Raw genomic sequence first — 15,585 nt, 5'->3', positions numbered from 1 at the left:
TAACAAAATTACTCAAACTTAAATGTAAATGAAAACAGAAAATATAAAAATAAAAGCCAACTCAAAGTATTAATAAATACTATAACAATATACAATGTAATACTAAAATACTGATTTGTGGGAATTTGAGGGGAGAAAAAACATTTACTTTGGAAAAATTCAACCGTAAAAAAGTAAATTCTCAAACTTTTGGACCCACTGTACATCTCTAACACAAAAATAGTTATGGCATTTTCTACTTGTATAACTCATTTGCAGGCACACATGCAACCAGATTTGAAATCAAAACTTTTTCAGTGAAGGAGCACCTGATGATATGCTTGATCTGATGTAAAATAGATGTTTCCATGGCAACATTGTGTGTGGTCAACAGGTACTGTCTGAACTCATCAAAGAACATCTCGTTGCCCTCCTCATAGCAGCCGTAGTTCTGCGAATGCTCCTTCTGGATGCAGTGATTGGTCAGGTGACTGGTCATGTTCTGCAGATCTGAGCTGTTGTAGGGCTCTGAAGACGTCCTCAACACACCCTCACGGTACAAGTAGATATTATACTGATGGTCTACAAGCACCCAACTCCTACAGACAAGACAGCCAGAGAGAATATCCATTGGCTTTAGAAGCACTTTGACTTCATTAGGATGGGACATTGCAATTCTATGCTATTCTGTAATCAAATCAAAAACATTCTGCACAAAGGAGTATGCGATTCATCTTACCTTATATCAAATTTGCGATGTCCCGGCTCCAATAGCAGCGGTTTTTCCAGATACTTCTGAATGACATGCACTTGGCCTTGATTATCGATGAACTCCAGCAACTCATTTGCATCATGAGATATCAATATGCCTGCACCTGAACAAAGTGAGGAACAATCTCATGCTATTAAATCATGCAGCAAGATTGCACTTCTTTTAACTTGCCATTTTGGACAGATGGAGATTCGTACCTTTTGCACCTGCTGATGATTTGGCGATCCACACCGTTCCCTCTCCGCTTTCCTTTCTGGAGTTATAAGAAGCCAAGAAGACCTCTCGCTCATCTGTCTTTGGGTTGCTCTTCATGTGGCTGATGCCATTGGTGGCTGGGGCCACTGGGGTGTTGAGGTTGGTTGGGTATATGATGTAAGACTCAGGCAACCAGTTACAGGAGTCCTTTAACTCTGGACTGGTCTTGATAATCCTGAACATCCAACATGCTTATTTAAATATAATTCACAACTTAAGAACTGCAGAGTTTCTAACTCAACGACATGGGAAAAAGGAAATGAGTGTGATTTGAAGACATTATTCACTTAAGCAAGCATTAACTTAACAGTATCGTTCCTAAGATCACACATCTAAGATCCTAAAATGTGGTTATACAGTAAATCTGAACGTGAACTTCATTCATCTGATATGTTTAAATAAACCACATACTTAACCAGTGATGCTTTGCGACACAGTTTATCGGCTCCTCTGTAATAATTCACCAGCTGCATCAACCCCGGTTCATGACCTGTAGAGGACACAGCGGGGTATATGACATTGAAATATCGAAATATTGAACAGTGACCACAGTGTCCTGCAGCTAAAAGTACTTAAATTTCAACGATTACAATAAAATAATAAGATAACAGTAAGAAATGTTTCTTGAGCAGTAAATCAGCATATTAGAATGACTTCTGAACGATCACGTGACACTGAAGACTGGAGTAATGATGCTGAAAATTCAGCTTTGACATCACAGAAATAAATGATATTTTAAAATATATTAAAATAGAGTCTTTTTTTTAATAATAAACTGTAATAACATTTCACAATATTACCGCTTTACTGTATTTTTGACCAAATCAATGCAGCCTTGGTGAGCAAAAGAGACATTAAAAAAATAACATTTCTCTTAATGTTTAAACTTGTATTATTTCAACATTTGGGCCGATAGTGAGTATATGTGTATGTATGTATATACTTAAGGTACACATTCTCTTAAACTTATAGAAAATGTAATGAAATACTGATATTAAAGCTTAACATTTTCATGTTGAAAAAGTTGATGTCAACCTAATTACATATTACTACACAGTTACATATCCATAGGAATGCATTATAGAGCTGAATCTTTGTGATCAGCATTGCTGTGTCCGGTTTTCAGTGCTCAATTATTAATAATTGATCATTATTGCATTGCTGCACACATGCACCGTTTCATCATTCATTGTCATAAGTTCAACAGCTTGCACTGTCCATAGTCTCAAAAAACAAAAACAAAAAAAAACCATGGTGTACTGAAAATGTGCATAGGTTAGATGCATTATAACAACTTGCTGAGACTCCTAACTTTCAATGCACACTACAACATGTAAACAGCATGGGATTATAAAACATATTATTATTACGAGATGGCAATGAATGTTTAATATGCAGCTCTTGAAATCCTTTACCCAGCCGTCCAAAAGGCAGCCGATTTCTCTCTCCCAACATTAAATTGAACCGAGGATTGTCCTTCTTCAGTCGTTTCCATTTTCCAGTCGAGATGAGGATCTTGGCGACCTCGGCATACACAGTGCTGTTGTCATCTCTCAAAACAAACGTGTACATCGGTGAACTCATAGCCCACAGGAGTGATGATGGTCACACACTAGCTAGCCGACTACCGTTATCTGTCTCCCAACAAAGTAGACTGAAGCCGGGCATACATGACTTTCTTGATGCTTCCTCTAGTTGTTTTTGCACAGAGATCTTTGTAGGAAACAGTCGCGCTGTGATCCAGACCGAAAAGCAGGGCTGCGCATCTGTACCCGCAGTCTCGTGGCCGGTGCGAGGACAGGATATTTTAGGGTGTGACTCTTGAAGGATTTGGCTTCTAAATTCTCGCAGCTAACAGTCTACGTTAGCTTCCTCTGTTCCCATGATTGTCTATGAACAGCAGATATGGAAAAAAACAGCTGGCTTAGTACGGAGTCTAAGAATAGAGGTCGACTATATGACTGTGCATTTAATTCCTCGCGTCCTGTGTAGTCGTCTAGACAGTAGACATCAGTTTAAAGCCCCAGTTGAAGCCTCTTTATCCCAACACACTTATGATGTGACGTACCGCTGGGAGTCAACGCACGCACGCCGCACAGACTTGTGGTTACTGTAGTTTTATGCTACATATGGGCGACTTCAACAAGCACGAAAGACAAAGAAATAGCAACACAGCACTTTGAGTTTTGTCTATATTGGAACAATTGTCATGATTTTCAGAGCAAAAATTGCATAAATTATATAAGAAAAAAAATCATGTTTGAAATAAATAGCCTAATAATTATGACATAAAAAGTCGAAATTACGAGATGAGAGTTATGTTATAAATTCGACTTTTATGTCAAAATTATGACTTACCACTGTAAAAAAAATAATTGTTGAGAAAACTTAAAATTGCAAGGCAACTTAAGTTCTCTCAATTATTGTTTTAAAACTAATTGTGCTAAGTAAAACTATGTGTTTTGTCATTTTGAGTACACTAAATGCAAAATGCCTCGTTCAGCCAATATATTCATGAAGAAGACAACAAAAGATTTATTGTTCAGTAAACGGTCCTTTATTAACACAATAAAGTAATTTCTGATATGATAATCATATGTATATAGTCTAGAAAACACTTAATATGTTAAGTGAACCGTGCTATATGTTTGTAAAGAGAATAACAATCATCCTTACCAAGCAAAGAAATGTAAGAGATAGTTCTACATTGCTGAACTCAACCCTTGACGCATTAACCTCAAGAACGGTGACAATCAACAAATGTAAAATGATGAGCTCTTTACATCACAACACAACAAATAACTAACAATAATGGAGAAATCAACAAAAAGGTTTAAATGAAGTCATCAAACAGCAATAAATAAATAAATAAATAATAATAATAATCCTATAACGGTAGCCTAACTATATAATTTATTCATGCTGCCTCACAGTCTTAACATTTCAGGAATATGAAATTCTTTGTTTAGACAACTGTTTTTGACTCGTTGGGACAACATTTGGGGCAATTCTGTTGGTCTGGCATGGGTTTTTACTTTCAAGAAAATAGCATTTTTTAATTTTTAAAACTCAAAAGATTTCATAAACTGGAAAATATAGTTGCTTTTTTTTTTTACAGTGTATGTAATAATTTAGATTGTTATGCCATATATCAATAGATATGACTTTTTCCTTAATTTGGACTTTTTATGTAATACTTTCTACGTTTCATCTCATAAATATGGCTTTTATGACAGTTATTTCATACTTTCGTATGTTTAATAATTTACGTGGTAAATATGACATCTCTTTTTATCTCAAAAGTCTATTATGATTAATACAATTAGGCTTAATTATGATGTCAAAATTATGATTTAGCAAAAAACTGTTCTTTTTTTTCTTATGTGGCAGAAATGTAAATAGAGAACATGGAGAACCCTTTATGAACAATGCTATCATAAAGTCTGATAAAGTCAGACAAATAAAAGTGCTATAAGGTCTGTAGAATAAGACTGAATCAAGGCAAAAATCAAATCATACTTTTAGAAATCATACTTTAAAGGATCCCGTCACAGTCAAAGTGACATTCAGAACTGGACTGAATAAATAAATATGTTAAGAGAACTGAAACTGCCATTTATTCATTTACTGGGACATCAGTGTTCAGTGTTATAGCCTACAAATCAATCAATTTAATCAAATGAACACATTTAAATTACATTTAAAAACAATTAAATGACTTCTTTAATAATCTATGTAATCTGTTTCATCTATCTACTTTTATTTATTTATTTACTTGCTTACTTACTAAATAAAAGGAAAAATGTGAAGCATGTGTGTGTTTTATTTTAGTGCGGGATTATATAATAGAATTTAGTGAAGAGTACGGTCCTGATCCACACTCCTAATCAGTAGGTGGCGGTAATGCACCTAAAAGTTGTATGCCATCCGCCATTAAACACCAAGAAGAAGAAGAAGAAGAAGAAGAAGAAGAAGAAGAAGAAGAAGCAGATGTGTGTTATTATGAAATGGTAAACTCTGGTTCACACTCCAATACAGTAGGTGGCGATAATGCACCTTAACATTGGTGCTACCCGCCATAAAACCGAAGAAGAAGAAGATGTGTTTCGCCAGGCGATGGCGCACGCGATCTTAGTATGGCGTGGCCGGAAGCTGCGTGGATCGGCGCAGATCGTGCAGGAGGCGCGAGGTTTGGTCGAAGCTATGGTTGTTTTGTTCCACATCGCTGTATAGACTTTCAGCTATTTCTGAACTTTACAGCATTCACACAAGAAACACGTTTAACCCAGAGGTAGGTTTCTACTTTCCTCACCAAAAACAAAACGAACACGGGAGTGTGTTTGAAGCTGTATTTGAGATTTGTGTTCCTGCTGTCAGCTCCCGTTAAGAGTTTAGGTAAACATTGTCCTGTCTGTCTGAATGTTCTACAGATATTTCATACTGGCACAGTGTTAATACCCCGTTATTTATTTAGTACATTAATACGGTTCATGTGAGAGTGGGCTTTAGTGTTTCACTTGTCTGTCACATAACATTTGTATGGATATGCTTGAAATTATAGTAAGTACAAGTAGAGTGTTTGTACACACATGCTTATTCTTTATTATTAACACATTTCACAATTTAAAATAGTAAGTCATCGAAACAACGAAATAACGCAAATGTACAGGAATTGTGTACAGGTCAAGTCAAATCTGTCTTATGTTTGGTCTCTGCTCACTCTTCTTTCTCTTAACTAACTTCATGAGGTGCATCCAGTGGGATGCTTTTTAAACACTGTTGAAGTTTGAAAAAGTAACTCAGATATTTTCTTGTAAATTAAAAAAGTAATGCGTTACTTTACTAGTTACTTGAAAAAAGTATTACGTATTATTAATCTGATTACGTAACTCGCATTATTTGTAATAAAGTTCACGTGTATGCTGTACTCTTGGCTGTTTTTTCTTCATTATCAAGTCCATCCATTAAAAATGGGTTTGTTTTGTTTTTGGAAAGAATAATAGTTTTGCAAAGACATTAGTTTTGTAAACAAATACAAAATGCCTATATATGGATATACAGGCAGTTTATATTTGTCTACAAAACTAATTTCAACATTTTGAAAAAAATTTAGATTGAAAGATCTTCAGACAGAAAAAAATTCAGACAAGCATGTTGAAATTTTGACTGATATTGCACTTTATACTCTCTATACATACACAAAGTGCATACAAATATATCTAGTGTAACGTACTGGTTACTGTCATTAGATGTAATTTATATACAAATACTCATAAATGGCTGTCTCACTTAGAATTTAATTTATAATAATTGTGACAGCCATTGTAGCCAAGTAAAATGTTTAAAAATGATTTAATGCAAAAAGTATAATACCATTAAAAATTATCAACATTTTGTCCACACTGTAAATAAAAGTTGTGAGTTTTTTTTTTGAGTCATAATGCAAATGAATCAGTTTTGAGTTGAATCACTAAAAACAGTTTTAATGGATTTCACAGAAATTAATCAAATGGATGTGTAACAATTTTTGTAACTGCAGTTTAAATTAGAAACACTATTAAAACATTTCTGCCTTCATGCTCTCATACTTGAAAGTCGCACTATAGGAAAATGTGCTACTTAAGTGCATTCAGGTTATTATGGTATTCACAGTGTTGCTTAACTTTTATATTACCTTTTATATCATTATGAAAATATCGTGAATTGCTATTATTCTCAGCCCTGCAAGAACTTCCATGCTGATGCTGTGGGGACTTCTCTACTTTTATACATTATTAATTGATCCTGTGCCCTCTTCTTATGCAGGCTGGAGCAGGCCAAGCATGAGCAGAGCACACCTGGACGAGTGGCAGAGGAGGTCCTTTGACATTTCATCTGGCTCCTGTACACCTGAACAGACGGCCGATGCTTATCGGGCACACGTCCTGTCCATTCAGTATGCATGGGCGAGTGCTGAGCTCTCTCCGGCCGGAGCTGCCAGCCTGCTCGGGACCTACTCGGAGCGGTACGCCGCAGTCCTGGACTCAGACGACCCACGCACAGGGCTAAACAACTATGCAGAGAGTGCCCTGCAACTGGCTCGCAATCAAAAGAACCATAGCGACAAATGGGAGTCGTCCCTAACGTTCGAAAATGTGTTCAACCTGCCGTGCGTGCAAAGGATGATGCGGGCCGGGTCAAAAGAAGACGCTCTCCTGGTAGATCCGGTAGATGTTAACATCACTGTTGGTGGTGAAATCTGCAGGGGAGGGGAGAAAAGCAGTGATCTCTCTGGTCCTCCTTGTGGATTAAAACGAGAGCCTCTGGCTCATGGGCCCACTGCGCCTCCACCTAGAGCTGAGATGGGAAGGGGGGTTAGTAACCTACTTAGCGGTGCTGCAGAGTGGGCTAGAGGACATCAAGGAGCCCCTCCGCATATGTCCTTGGCACAAAATGCTCCAAATGTTCCAACAGGATCTACGCCTATGTTTACCTATAACAATTTCAGTTCCACAGGCCGTACTAGTGTGTCTCAGTCTAGTGTGGGTTGCACAAGTGGATCCAATGTGCATAATCAGCCTGTGTTCTTTTCCTCCACAAACCCCTCCAAGAGGAAGAACTTCTACAGCTCAGGAACTGAAAGCAACAGAAGCTCATTCCCATCACAAGGCGAGCAGGAACTGCGAGGGAGGGGACGGAGAGGAGAGGAAGGTGTCAGCACTCATTTTAGATCAGCACGAGAGCAGTTCATCGTTGACCAGCAAAAAAAGCATTCCCATCAGGGTCAACGAAGCTCTGTGGCCAACGTTGCTGCAATCACCAAGAAATGCCTTGGGGCGAATCGGTCTCGTGGGACATCCTCCAAATTCATCTCTCCTATGCCAAGGCAAGAGGAAGTGGGCAACTCGATGGAAAACGCACCACAAGACATGCAACCTGTTGATGAGCGACTAAAGAACTTTGAGCCCAAAATCATTGAACTTATCATGAGTGAGATCATGGACCATGGCCCCCCGGTAGCTTGGGATGATATTGCCGGTCTGGAGTTTGCCAAAGCCACAATCAAAGAGATTGTAGTTTGGCCCATGTTAAGGCCTGATATATTTACTGGCCTTAGAGGTCCACCTAAAGGCATTCTTCTCTTTGGTCCTCCAGGCACTGGTAAAACCCTTATAGGGAAGTGCATAGCGTGCCAGTCCGGAGCCACTTTTTTCAGCATCAGTGCTTCGTCACTCACTTCAAAGTGGGTTGGAGAGGGCGAGAAGATGGTACGGGCACTTTTTGCCATTGCTCGGTGTCACCAACCTGCCGTCATCTTCATCGATGAGATCGATTCTCTTCTTTCTCAGCGCACAGATGGAGAGCATGACTCTTCCCGTCGGATCAAAACAGAGTTTCTTGTCCAGCTGGATGGAGCCGCCACCTCAGCAGAAGATCGCATCCTGGTGGTTGGTGCCACCAACCGGCCACAAGAGATTGATGAAGCGGCTCGCCGTCGCCTGGCCAAGCGACTCTACATCCCTCTCCCAGAAGCTGAGGCTCGCCGGCAGATAGTGACTAACCTCATGTCCCGTGAGAAAAGCCAGCTGGGACCAGATGAGATGGAGAATGTTGTACAGGGCACAGAGGGGTTTTCAGGGGCAGATATGACACAGCTGTGTTGTGAAGCAGCCCTAGGCCCCATCCGAAGCATTAGTCTAAGTGACATTGCTACCATCTCGGCAGAACAGGTTCGGCCGATACTCTACAATGATTTCCAGGAGGCTCTCAAAACAGTGCGGCCCAGTGTCTCTTCTAAAGATCTAGAGCTATATGAAGAGTGGAACAAGACATTTGGCTGCGGTCGCTGAGCACGTGTTCAGATTACACTAATTGATGAGTTTTATGTTAGTATGACTATGATGCTTGGTTCGTTTCTTGAAATAAATGGTTGATTTGTCTTGGGTCTTTTTCCGTCTTTTTCATGAACATTCTTTTAGAGAGCTGTGGGGGAAAAAAGACAATCTCTGTTTTTTGTGATTGCAACAAAACAGTGACATTTATGCAAAGTTTCATATTAAGTATAATTTATGTACTCAGAATGGATTGACTCAAAACAGCACTCATGATTTTGTAAAACTGAGCTTTTAACCGTGTGCATAGCCTCAAAATTAGCATACCGCAGTTGTGCCTTCCTGAAAACAGTTGCATCACTGAGTGGAGCTGCAACTCTTTTCCTTGTAATGTAGAGGAAATGTGCCAAGTTTGCACTAAAAAGGAACATGGGGTCTACTCTGGAGTATGTTGTTTCCTTCTGAATGCACTTATCCAAAAGGGAACTGTCAGCTAGTACAATGTTCAGCCCGCCCTACCTTCTGTGCGCACAGAATGAATTCAACGGCTCTCCATGTTTAACTGCTCTCGCTCCTGCATAGACAGAGCGTTAGACACCTTAGGGCCAACTCTCCCATTGTGTTGTGTCTTGGTGAATGGATTTGGAGGGGAAGTTGGGCAACACTGCAGGCATTCTGGTCTCATGATAAGAGTTACCCACAGATCAACTCTTGCAGTGCTCTTCCTGTTGCTAAGCCAGTGCGGTCTCGGACCACATCTGGTAAACCAGAGGAATGTCTTTGTGCCTTGGAAGGGGTTTTAAAGATGGACTCTTCATCCTCCTCCTAGAGGACAGTATGGTTGGTTTAGTTTTTTCAGTTACACATTGTGCCTGTGGAGAACTGTCCATCCAATCAGTATTCAGTCTTTTTTTTTTTCTTTTTCAGAATAGGAGAATAAATTTTTGTGTGGTTTTCTTAGACATAATGGTGAGCTCGAAGTTGGAGGGAAACCATCAGAATTGCTGTTTTCATAAACTAGAGGACTTCCAGGTCTTAGAAAGAGAGGCTTTGAGGATAACACCAGCCATAAACCTCACGAAAAATTATGCATTGTAGAAGCAGATAACAACTGTGGCTTGATGCATTTACTGTTGATGGATGGAGAGGAGCATTGTGGAGCTCTAAATGAGTGGCCACAGATGGCATGAGGAGTAAAAGTTGCTGGTCCAGTGGTGAGGAAACTCACCCAGGCCAAATCACAAAGTAATGAATGAATGAATTTGAACACGAATGGTTTTGGTCAGGTTACAAAATATAAATAATTTTTGTAAAGCTCCGAATAATGCAGTTTTGAATTAATTTGTTTGGATTTTTTGTTTATATTTTCAGTAGCTTTTGAATTCTGTCACTTTATTTGGATGAGAAGGGCTTCCCTGAAATTTCTTTCTGTTTGTTGTTTTCATGCCTCTGCATTAGCATTACATTTTCATTGTCAAAGTACAACTGATTTGTGTTGGAGTGAAACGCAAAGTCTGTGTTTCGTGAAACCTGATGACTGCAGTCTGGGAAAATTGAAAGAGAGACAGCTGATTGATTTGGTTGCTTCTTACAACTGCAAAACCATTCTTACAGGAAGTCAGGCTGAACTGTTACTACACCTCAGAAGGCGAGTGGGATTTTAACAGTCTAATTCAATTCTAAACTCTTACTCTTGGGTTGTCTTCATCTGCATCCGATTATAGATTGTGCTCACATGAGATGAATCAGTCATGTAATTTTCATGAAACAATCTTAGAAAAACTGGAAGCCCATGAAAAAAGGGTGTCATTTATTTTTCATATTTTTGTCAAGTGGGTTAATGAATATTTTAGGACTGTGCGGTTGGCTGGAGTGTTGAAACTTTGTAAAATTAGCCAGCAGTGCAAGTAGTAAGTCCATCCCTAAGGAGCGGTTGGGGGTTGTCAGAACAGCAGGGGTAGCCCGCAGCTGGACTATAGGAGAATAGGCACACAGAATTCCTCCAAAACCTTTCTCCACACTATATCTACAACTAATATTAACCTTTGCATCATTTTTTTCTTCTAGTTTGTATTAAGGTACAATGTTATTTTCCATTGTGTGTTTTTAGACAATTAGTTATTTCATACTGTATTAGTAGAATGTGTTTAATGACATGTCAGCAAAAAAATTCTATCACATTTGAAACATTTCTTTTTCTGTTTGTTTGGTTTAATTTTTTAATGTTTTCTTTTTAAATTCTTCATTCATTTTTTCTTTCTTTCTTTTTCCTTGAAAATAGCCTTTGGTGCTGACATAACATTGTTTCATAGTAGTGGTTGACCAATATTTTTATTAAATGGCTAATGCCAGTGGTCACTATAATGCTGATATGTGGAATAGTCTTTAATATTACGTGTACCTATAGGGTGCAATAAACATGTACTTATTATATTTGCTCATAATTCACCAACAACAAAAAATTATTTTAGTAGTTTATTATCCTGATAACTGATAAATCTGGCAATAGATTTTGAAACACAAGGGGCATTGATTTATCTGCCTGACTAATTTATACTTGTCTCTTATTGCTTGGTTTTGACATCTTTAGAATGGGTGGGGTCTATTTGTGCTGTACTATCGTAAGTCAAAGAGGAAAAGAGAAGTGAGATTTGGGATTGAGGTTGATGGGGATGGGGTGGTGTGAGGGGGTGCTGGCCAGATTATCCCTCTCATGCAAATGCACTCTCTCCACGGTTAGGTCCCACTGAAGCGTGGGGGCTCTGCGTTGGCCACAGCTGCTTCCCGTTTCTACCCAATCACACAACAGCCATCTGGACATGCATGTCATTGCGAAGAGCTGGTGAGCTCTTTGGTCGGACTCACTCATGCTCTCTTGACAGATCTGCTCTTCTTCGGTTTACTCCATCTCCCTTTGGTCATTGTGCACTTTTACTGTTATTGCCCAAGTACAAACACTTTAGAAACATTAGTTTACAAGAAACATGATGTCATTGTTGTCAATACCTGAGAAGTGGTGATTTCTTTATTACTATAAATCCACAGTACTGTAAATGCTGTTTCAACACTACAAACTAAATCAGCAAGACTTTTGAAGGCTTTTTAGCCTAAAGTTCTCAGAATGCAGTTATTGTAACAGAGGTATTCAATTTTATTCTCAAATTCTTAGAGTAAATTCAGCTTTCTTTTTAAGCTAGTTGACTGAAAGGTGACATATCTTTGGCTGATGTTCATTTAGCTCAGTAATTTTTTAGATAAAACGTGATTCAATTGAGTATTATAAGTGTAATGCTTGGACTTCCGTTCTGTATTATAGTAAGAGTTTATGGGTGATTATGAATGATTAGTTCTGTACTAATTATTTTAGCATATGTTTGTGATATGTGACAATAAATGCCATTCCATAATTTGTGATTTGTTAGATACTCAATCTGCATTGGCCACTTCATTTAAATGTTAAACCAAATTACCTTTACAAAAGTTGACACGTTAGGGTTGAACAAATGTAAAATATCTTTTATTTTTATTAAAAAAAAATTTGCAAGCATATATATTCTAGGATATTGATGTAAATATGTACGAGTAAAATGCTTTCAAATTGTATTTTTAAATACAATATAAAACAAGCAGGGGAAAAAATCTGAAATAAAAACAAAAAAAGGTACAATATGTACTGCCATATATTTGGTTCAATATACAGGGGAGCATTTCAAAAGGGAGTCATATTACATAAAATGGACATGTCATGACATATTTTCATTGTAATAAATTATAAAATGATATGAACTTCTTTAGGCTGCTTAATATAAAAATATATTTAAAATGAGTGAACAGTTGGAACACAGAGAAGTAAGAGTTATGTAAGATACGTAAGAAGTTTACATCTGTTGCAAATAATATTTTATAACTAATTCTATGCATTATTTTATTTATTTAGGGCAGCAAAAACTTCACTTTTATATGGGATGATATAAAATGTTGCACTTTCAAACACCTAATTTCTATTTTCAGTTACAGTTCTTTCTTTTTTAATAGTCTCACTGGTTTACATATAAGTCACACCATTGTAGAAAAATAGACAAGACAGTGAAATATATAGGCAACTGTATGTACAAAAAAATCAATGTTACAGGAAACTCCAGTGTTTGGACAGCGTCTAAAAAAATTCTGAAATGTTGAATGTGTTGTGTGTGTGTGTAGTACGCTTGTGTGATCGTGTAGTCAAGTGTATGTGGAACGTCTCTGTGTGTTAACTCAGAAGCGGTGCTCTCCACGTGTGATGTGTGATGAGAACTCGTAGCGGTCCTGACTGCGGTAACCACACAGGTTGCACTCGAAGGGGTCTCGGAAGCCATGGCATCCCATGTGGATGGTATACATGACGTGGTCCAGGAACAAAACTCTGCAGTGGACGCAGCGGTACGCCCTCAACTCTTCTCCCTCTCCGCTCAGCACCTTAAACCCCTCCGATGACGCCATACTCAGCTCCATCCCTACTGCCCGCAAGGCCTCAAAATGCCGCTGCTGCTCTTCCTTCACTACTGGCAGACCTCCGTTTCGCATTCCTGGAGCCATGTGATTGGTCAGGTAGATGAGACCTCCTGTGGCCGCTGCCCCGCCTCCCCCGGCCTCATTGCTCTCGGTGTCAGTGGAGTCCTGGCCGCTGGGGCTGGGCGAGCCGTCCTTCTCCACGGAGGCCGATTTGGACTTGGACAGCAGAAGGAGATGCTCTGCAGCGCTGTCTTTAGCAGATACACCATTGCCTTCGGCTGATTGTGACTTGTGGAGGTTGTAAATAGGGCTGACCACCATGTCGGAGGAGCCAGGGGAGGTCTGAACCAGAGGCCGCAAGGACTCTGCTCCCAGATAGCTAATCGCACTGTTGATGGCCTGATCAATCACATGAGGCTGCATGAGCTCACCTGAGCCGCCTTCGAATGACAGCTCCGACAAACGATTCTCTCCTGTGGAAAAGCCAAAAGAGCAAAGGTTTTAGCTCATCTGAGTTCTGTGAAATGTAAAATGAGAATTGATGCATCATTGAACTTTACTGGACGGAACAAATTCTGACATTTTTCTTGTCTTTATAATATTAACTATTATTACTGTGGAAATGAAAAGACACTTAGGGGAAACCCTTTCAAAATAGACACCCCATCCCAGCGAACAGGGAACATTCTCAGAACTTTGGCTAACGTTCTGAAAAGGTTCTCTCAAAGTTATGAACAAACATTCTTCCTGTAACTTTAATAGAATGTTTGTTCAAAGTTATCTGGTCTTTAAAAATGTTCTAAAAATAAACATTTATACGTTGTTCATGGTTCAACTTTTTTTCTGAAACAATGTTCGTCTAGCATTTTTTTTTTAATGCCATTACATTACAGAGAACATTCAAAAATAACATTCCCATAATGTTTCCAAAATGATAAAATATAATGTTCCAATAACCAAGAAAAACATTTAGAAAACATGACATTTTGAACAGTCGGAGAACATTCAGAAAAGATGTTTTTATAACTTGTTAACATTATAACATGTTAACATTAGAAAAATGTTCCTAGAACATTTTTGCTAGCTGGGATCATAATGGTTCATAAAGGTTTTTTTGAGATACTGGAAAAGATACTTAGAAGTACTCTCTTAATAATATAGATTCCAGAAGGGTTTTTTCGCAGTGACGCCATATAAGAAGCATTCTGGGTTCCCCTAAGAACCTCTGAGTGAACAGTTAAGAACAAATTTTTTCTTAGTGTAAAGAACATTTTAATAATCTAAAGAACCATTTTCCACTATAAAGAACCTTTTGTGTAATGGAAAGGTTCTATGGGTGTTAAAGGTTCTTCATGGAACCATAGATGCCAATAGCTCCGTTAAGGCACCTTCAGCAGGTGCCTACAGATCCTCCAGACGGTTCTTCCAGTGTGGCAGTCTGAGAAACCTCAAATGGTGCCTCCTTTTAATCTTTTAATTTTTACAATAATCTTCAGTAAAATACCAACATGAAAAGAAGAGAAATGGGCTTAGTAACACATCACATTATTCTAATAGCACTTCATGAGCTATTTCTATAAAATAATTTATAAAACAATAAGCAACAGTCAAATTCATGTTGCATGCCATTATAGTGTTTCTTTTCCAGATTTTTTTAAAGTCAACTCATCAAAAAGAAAGCAAAGAGGGAGCTGCCTGTTATTGTTTCTGCAATGTCTTAATTCTTTTAGTCAGATACATGAATGCATTTTGACAATGATGTCTGGATGATCTACGATATATACTGTACAATGAAAGCAAACTTCAACTCTTACCCACAAACCTCTGTGGCATAGAGCTCTTACGCTTAGCTACATTGTTAGCTATCCTGTCTAGCACCAAGGCTCTCTCAGATGCTGGCATGTCCTCCCTCTGCTCATTCTGGCTGTTCTCTTCCTTCACTATAGAAAGCAAGACAAAGAAACCACGCATAAGATTCAAATGTCCTTATCTAACCTGAGATCATCCTCTGACATGTGCTAGCTGACTATAATAGATGATGATGTTCCTTCAATCATGCAACTGATGTGGCACACATGGTTTTCTATCCCTTACTCTAAGCTATTTCATTTTTTTTTTTAAGCTTTGGGACTTTACAGGCATGTTGCTGCCCGTCATTTTACACATTCAATTGTGGCTCTGAACTTCTGAATATTTGGGCCATTTTTTGGCAGTGTCACCATTAAGTACTACCAGGACGTCAGTGGTAGTTGTACTTCCACTAATACTATTTCTTTT

The 15,585-nt window shown here is 38.5% G+C and overlaps 2 protein-coding genes and 1 pseudogene across 4 annotated transcripts in view; 1 reads left to right on the top strand and 2 right to left on the bottom strand.

Moving 5' to 3' along the window:
• Positions 1-3,081, bottom strand: part of LOC107678537 (tubulin--tyrosine ligase-like) — a 10,789-nt gene extending 7,708 nt beyond the window's left edge. For all 3 annotated transcript variants that reach the window (XR_001632946.1, XR_001632945.1, XM_016473826.1), the window contains exons 1-5: positions 2,422-3,081; positions 1,418-1,496; positions 949-1,181; positions 719-854; positions 309-578 (exon numbers count right to left, since the gene is read on the bottom strand). Coding sequence is in view for 1 of the 3 variants with exons in the window: in XM_016473826.1 (XP_016329312.1) it covers positions 309-578; positions 719-854; positions 949-1,181; positions 1,418-1,496; positions 2,422-2,590 (887 nt within the window). In the remaining 2 variants the exon portion in view is untranslated. The remainder of the gene's footprint in view (positions 1-308; positions 579-718; positions 855-948; positions 1,182-1,417; positions 1,497-2,421) is intronic.
• Positions 3,082-5,126: 2,045 nt separating this feature from the next.
• Positions 5,127-8,907, top strand: LOC107678605 (fidgetin-like protein 1). The gene is made up of 2 exons (XM_016473947.1): positions 5,127-5,297; positions 6,812-8,907. The coding sequence occupies exon 2, from the start codon at positions 6,829-6,831 to the stop codon at positions 8,833-8,835; it is 2,007 nt and encodes a 668-aa protein (XP_016329433.1). The 5' UTR covers positions 5,127-5,297; positions 6,812-6,828; the 3' UTR covers positions 8,836-8,907.
• A 3,624-nt stretch (positions 8,908-12,531) lies between these two features.
• Positions 12,532-15,585, bottom strand: part of LOC107678504 (DNA-binding protein Ikaros-like) — a 32,491-nt pseudogene continuing 29,437 nt past the window's right edge.

Source organism: Sinocyclocheilus anshuiensis, unplaced genomic scaffold (genome assembly GCF_001515605.1).
Source record: "Sinocyclocheilus anshuiensis isolate Anshui unplaced genomic scaffold, SAMN03320099.WGS_v1.1 scaffold536, whole genome shotgun sequence".
Lineage (NCBI taxonomy): Eukaryota > Metazoa > Chordata > Actinopteri > Cypriniformes > Cyprinidae > Sinocyclocheilus > Sinocyclocheilus anshuiensis.
The sequence above is the reverse complement of the archived record's forward strand: the minus strand, read 5'-3'. Positions and strand labels throughout refer to the sequence as shown.

Excerpts from the sequence above, each read along its gene's own strand:
- LOC107678605 (XM_016473947.1), top strand. The coding sequence starts at position 6,829 with ATGAGCAGAGCACACCTGGACGAGTGGCAGAGGAGGTCCTTTGACATT.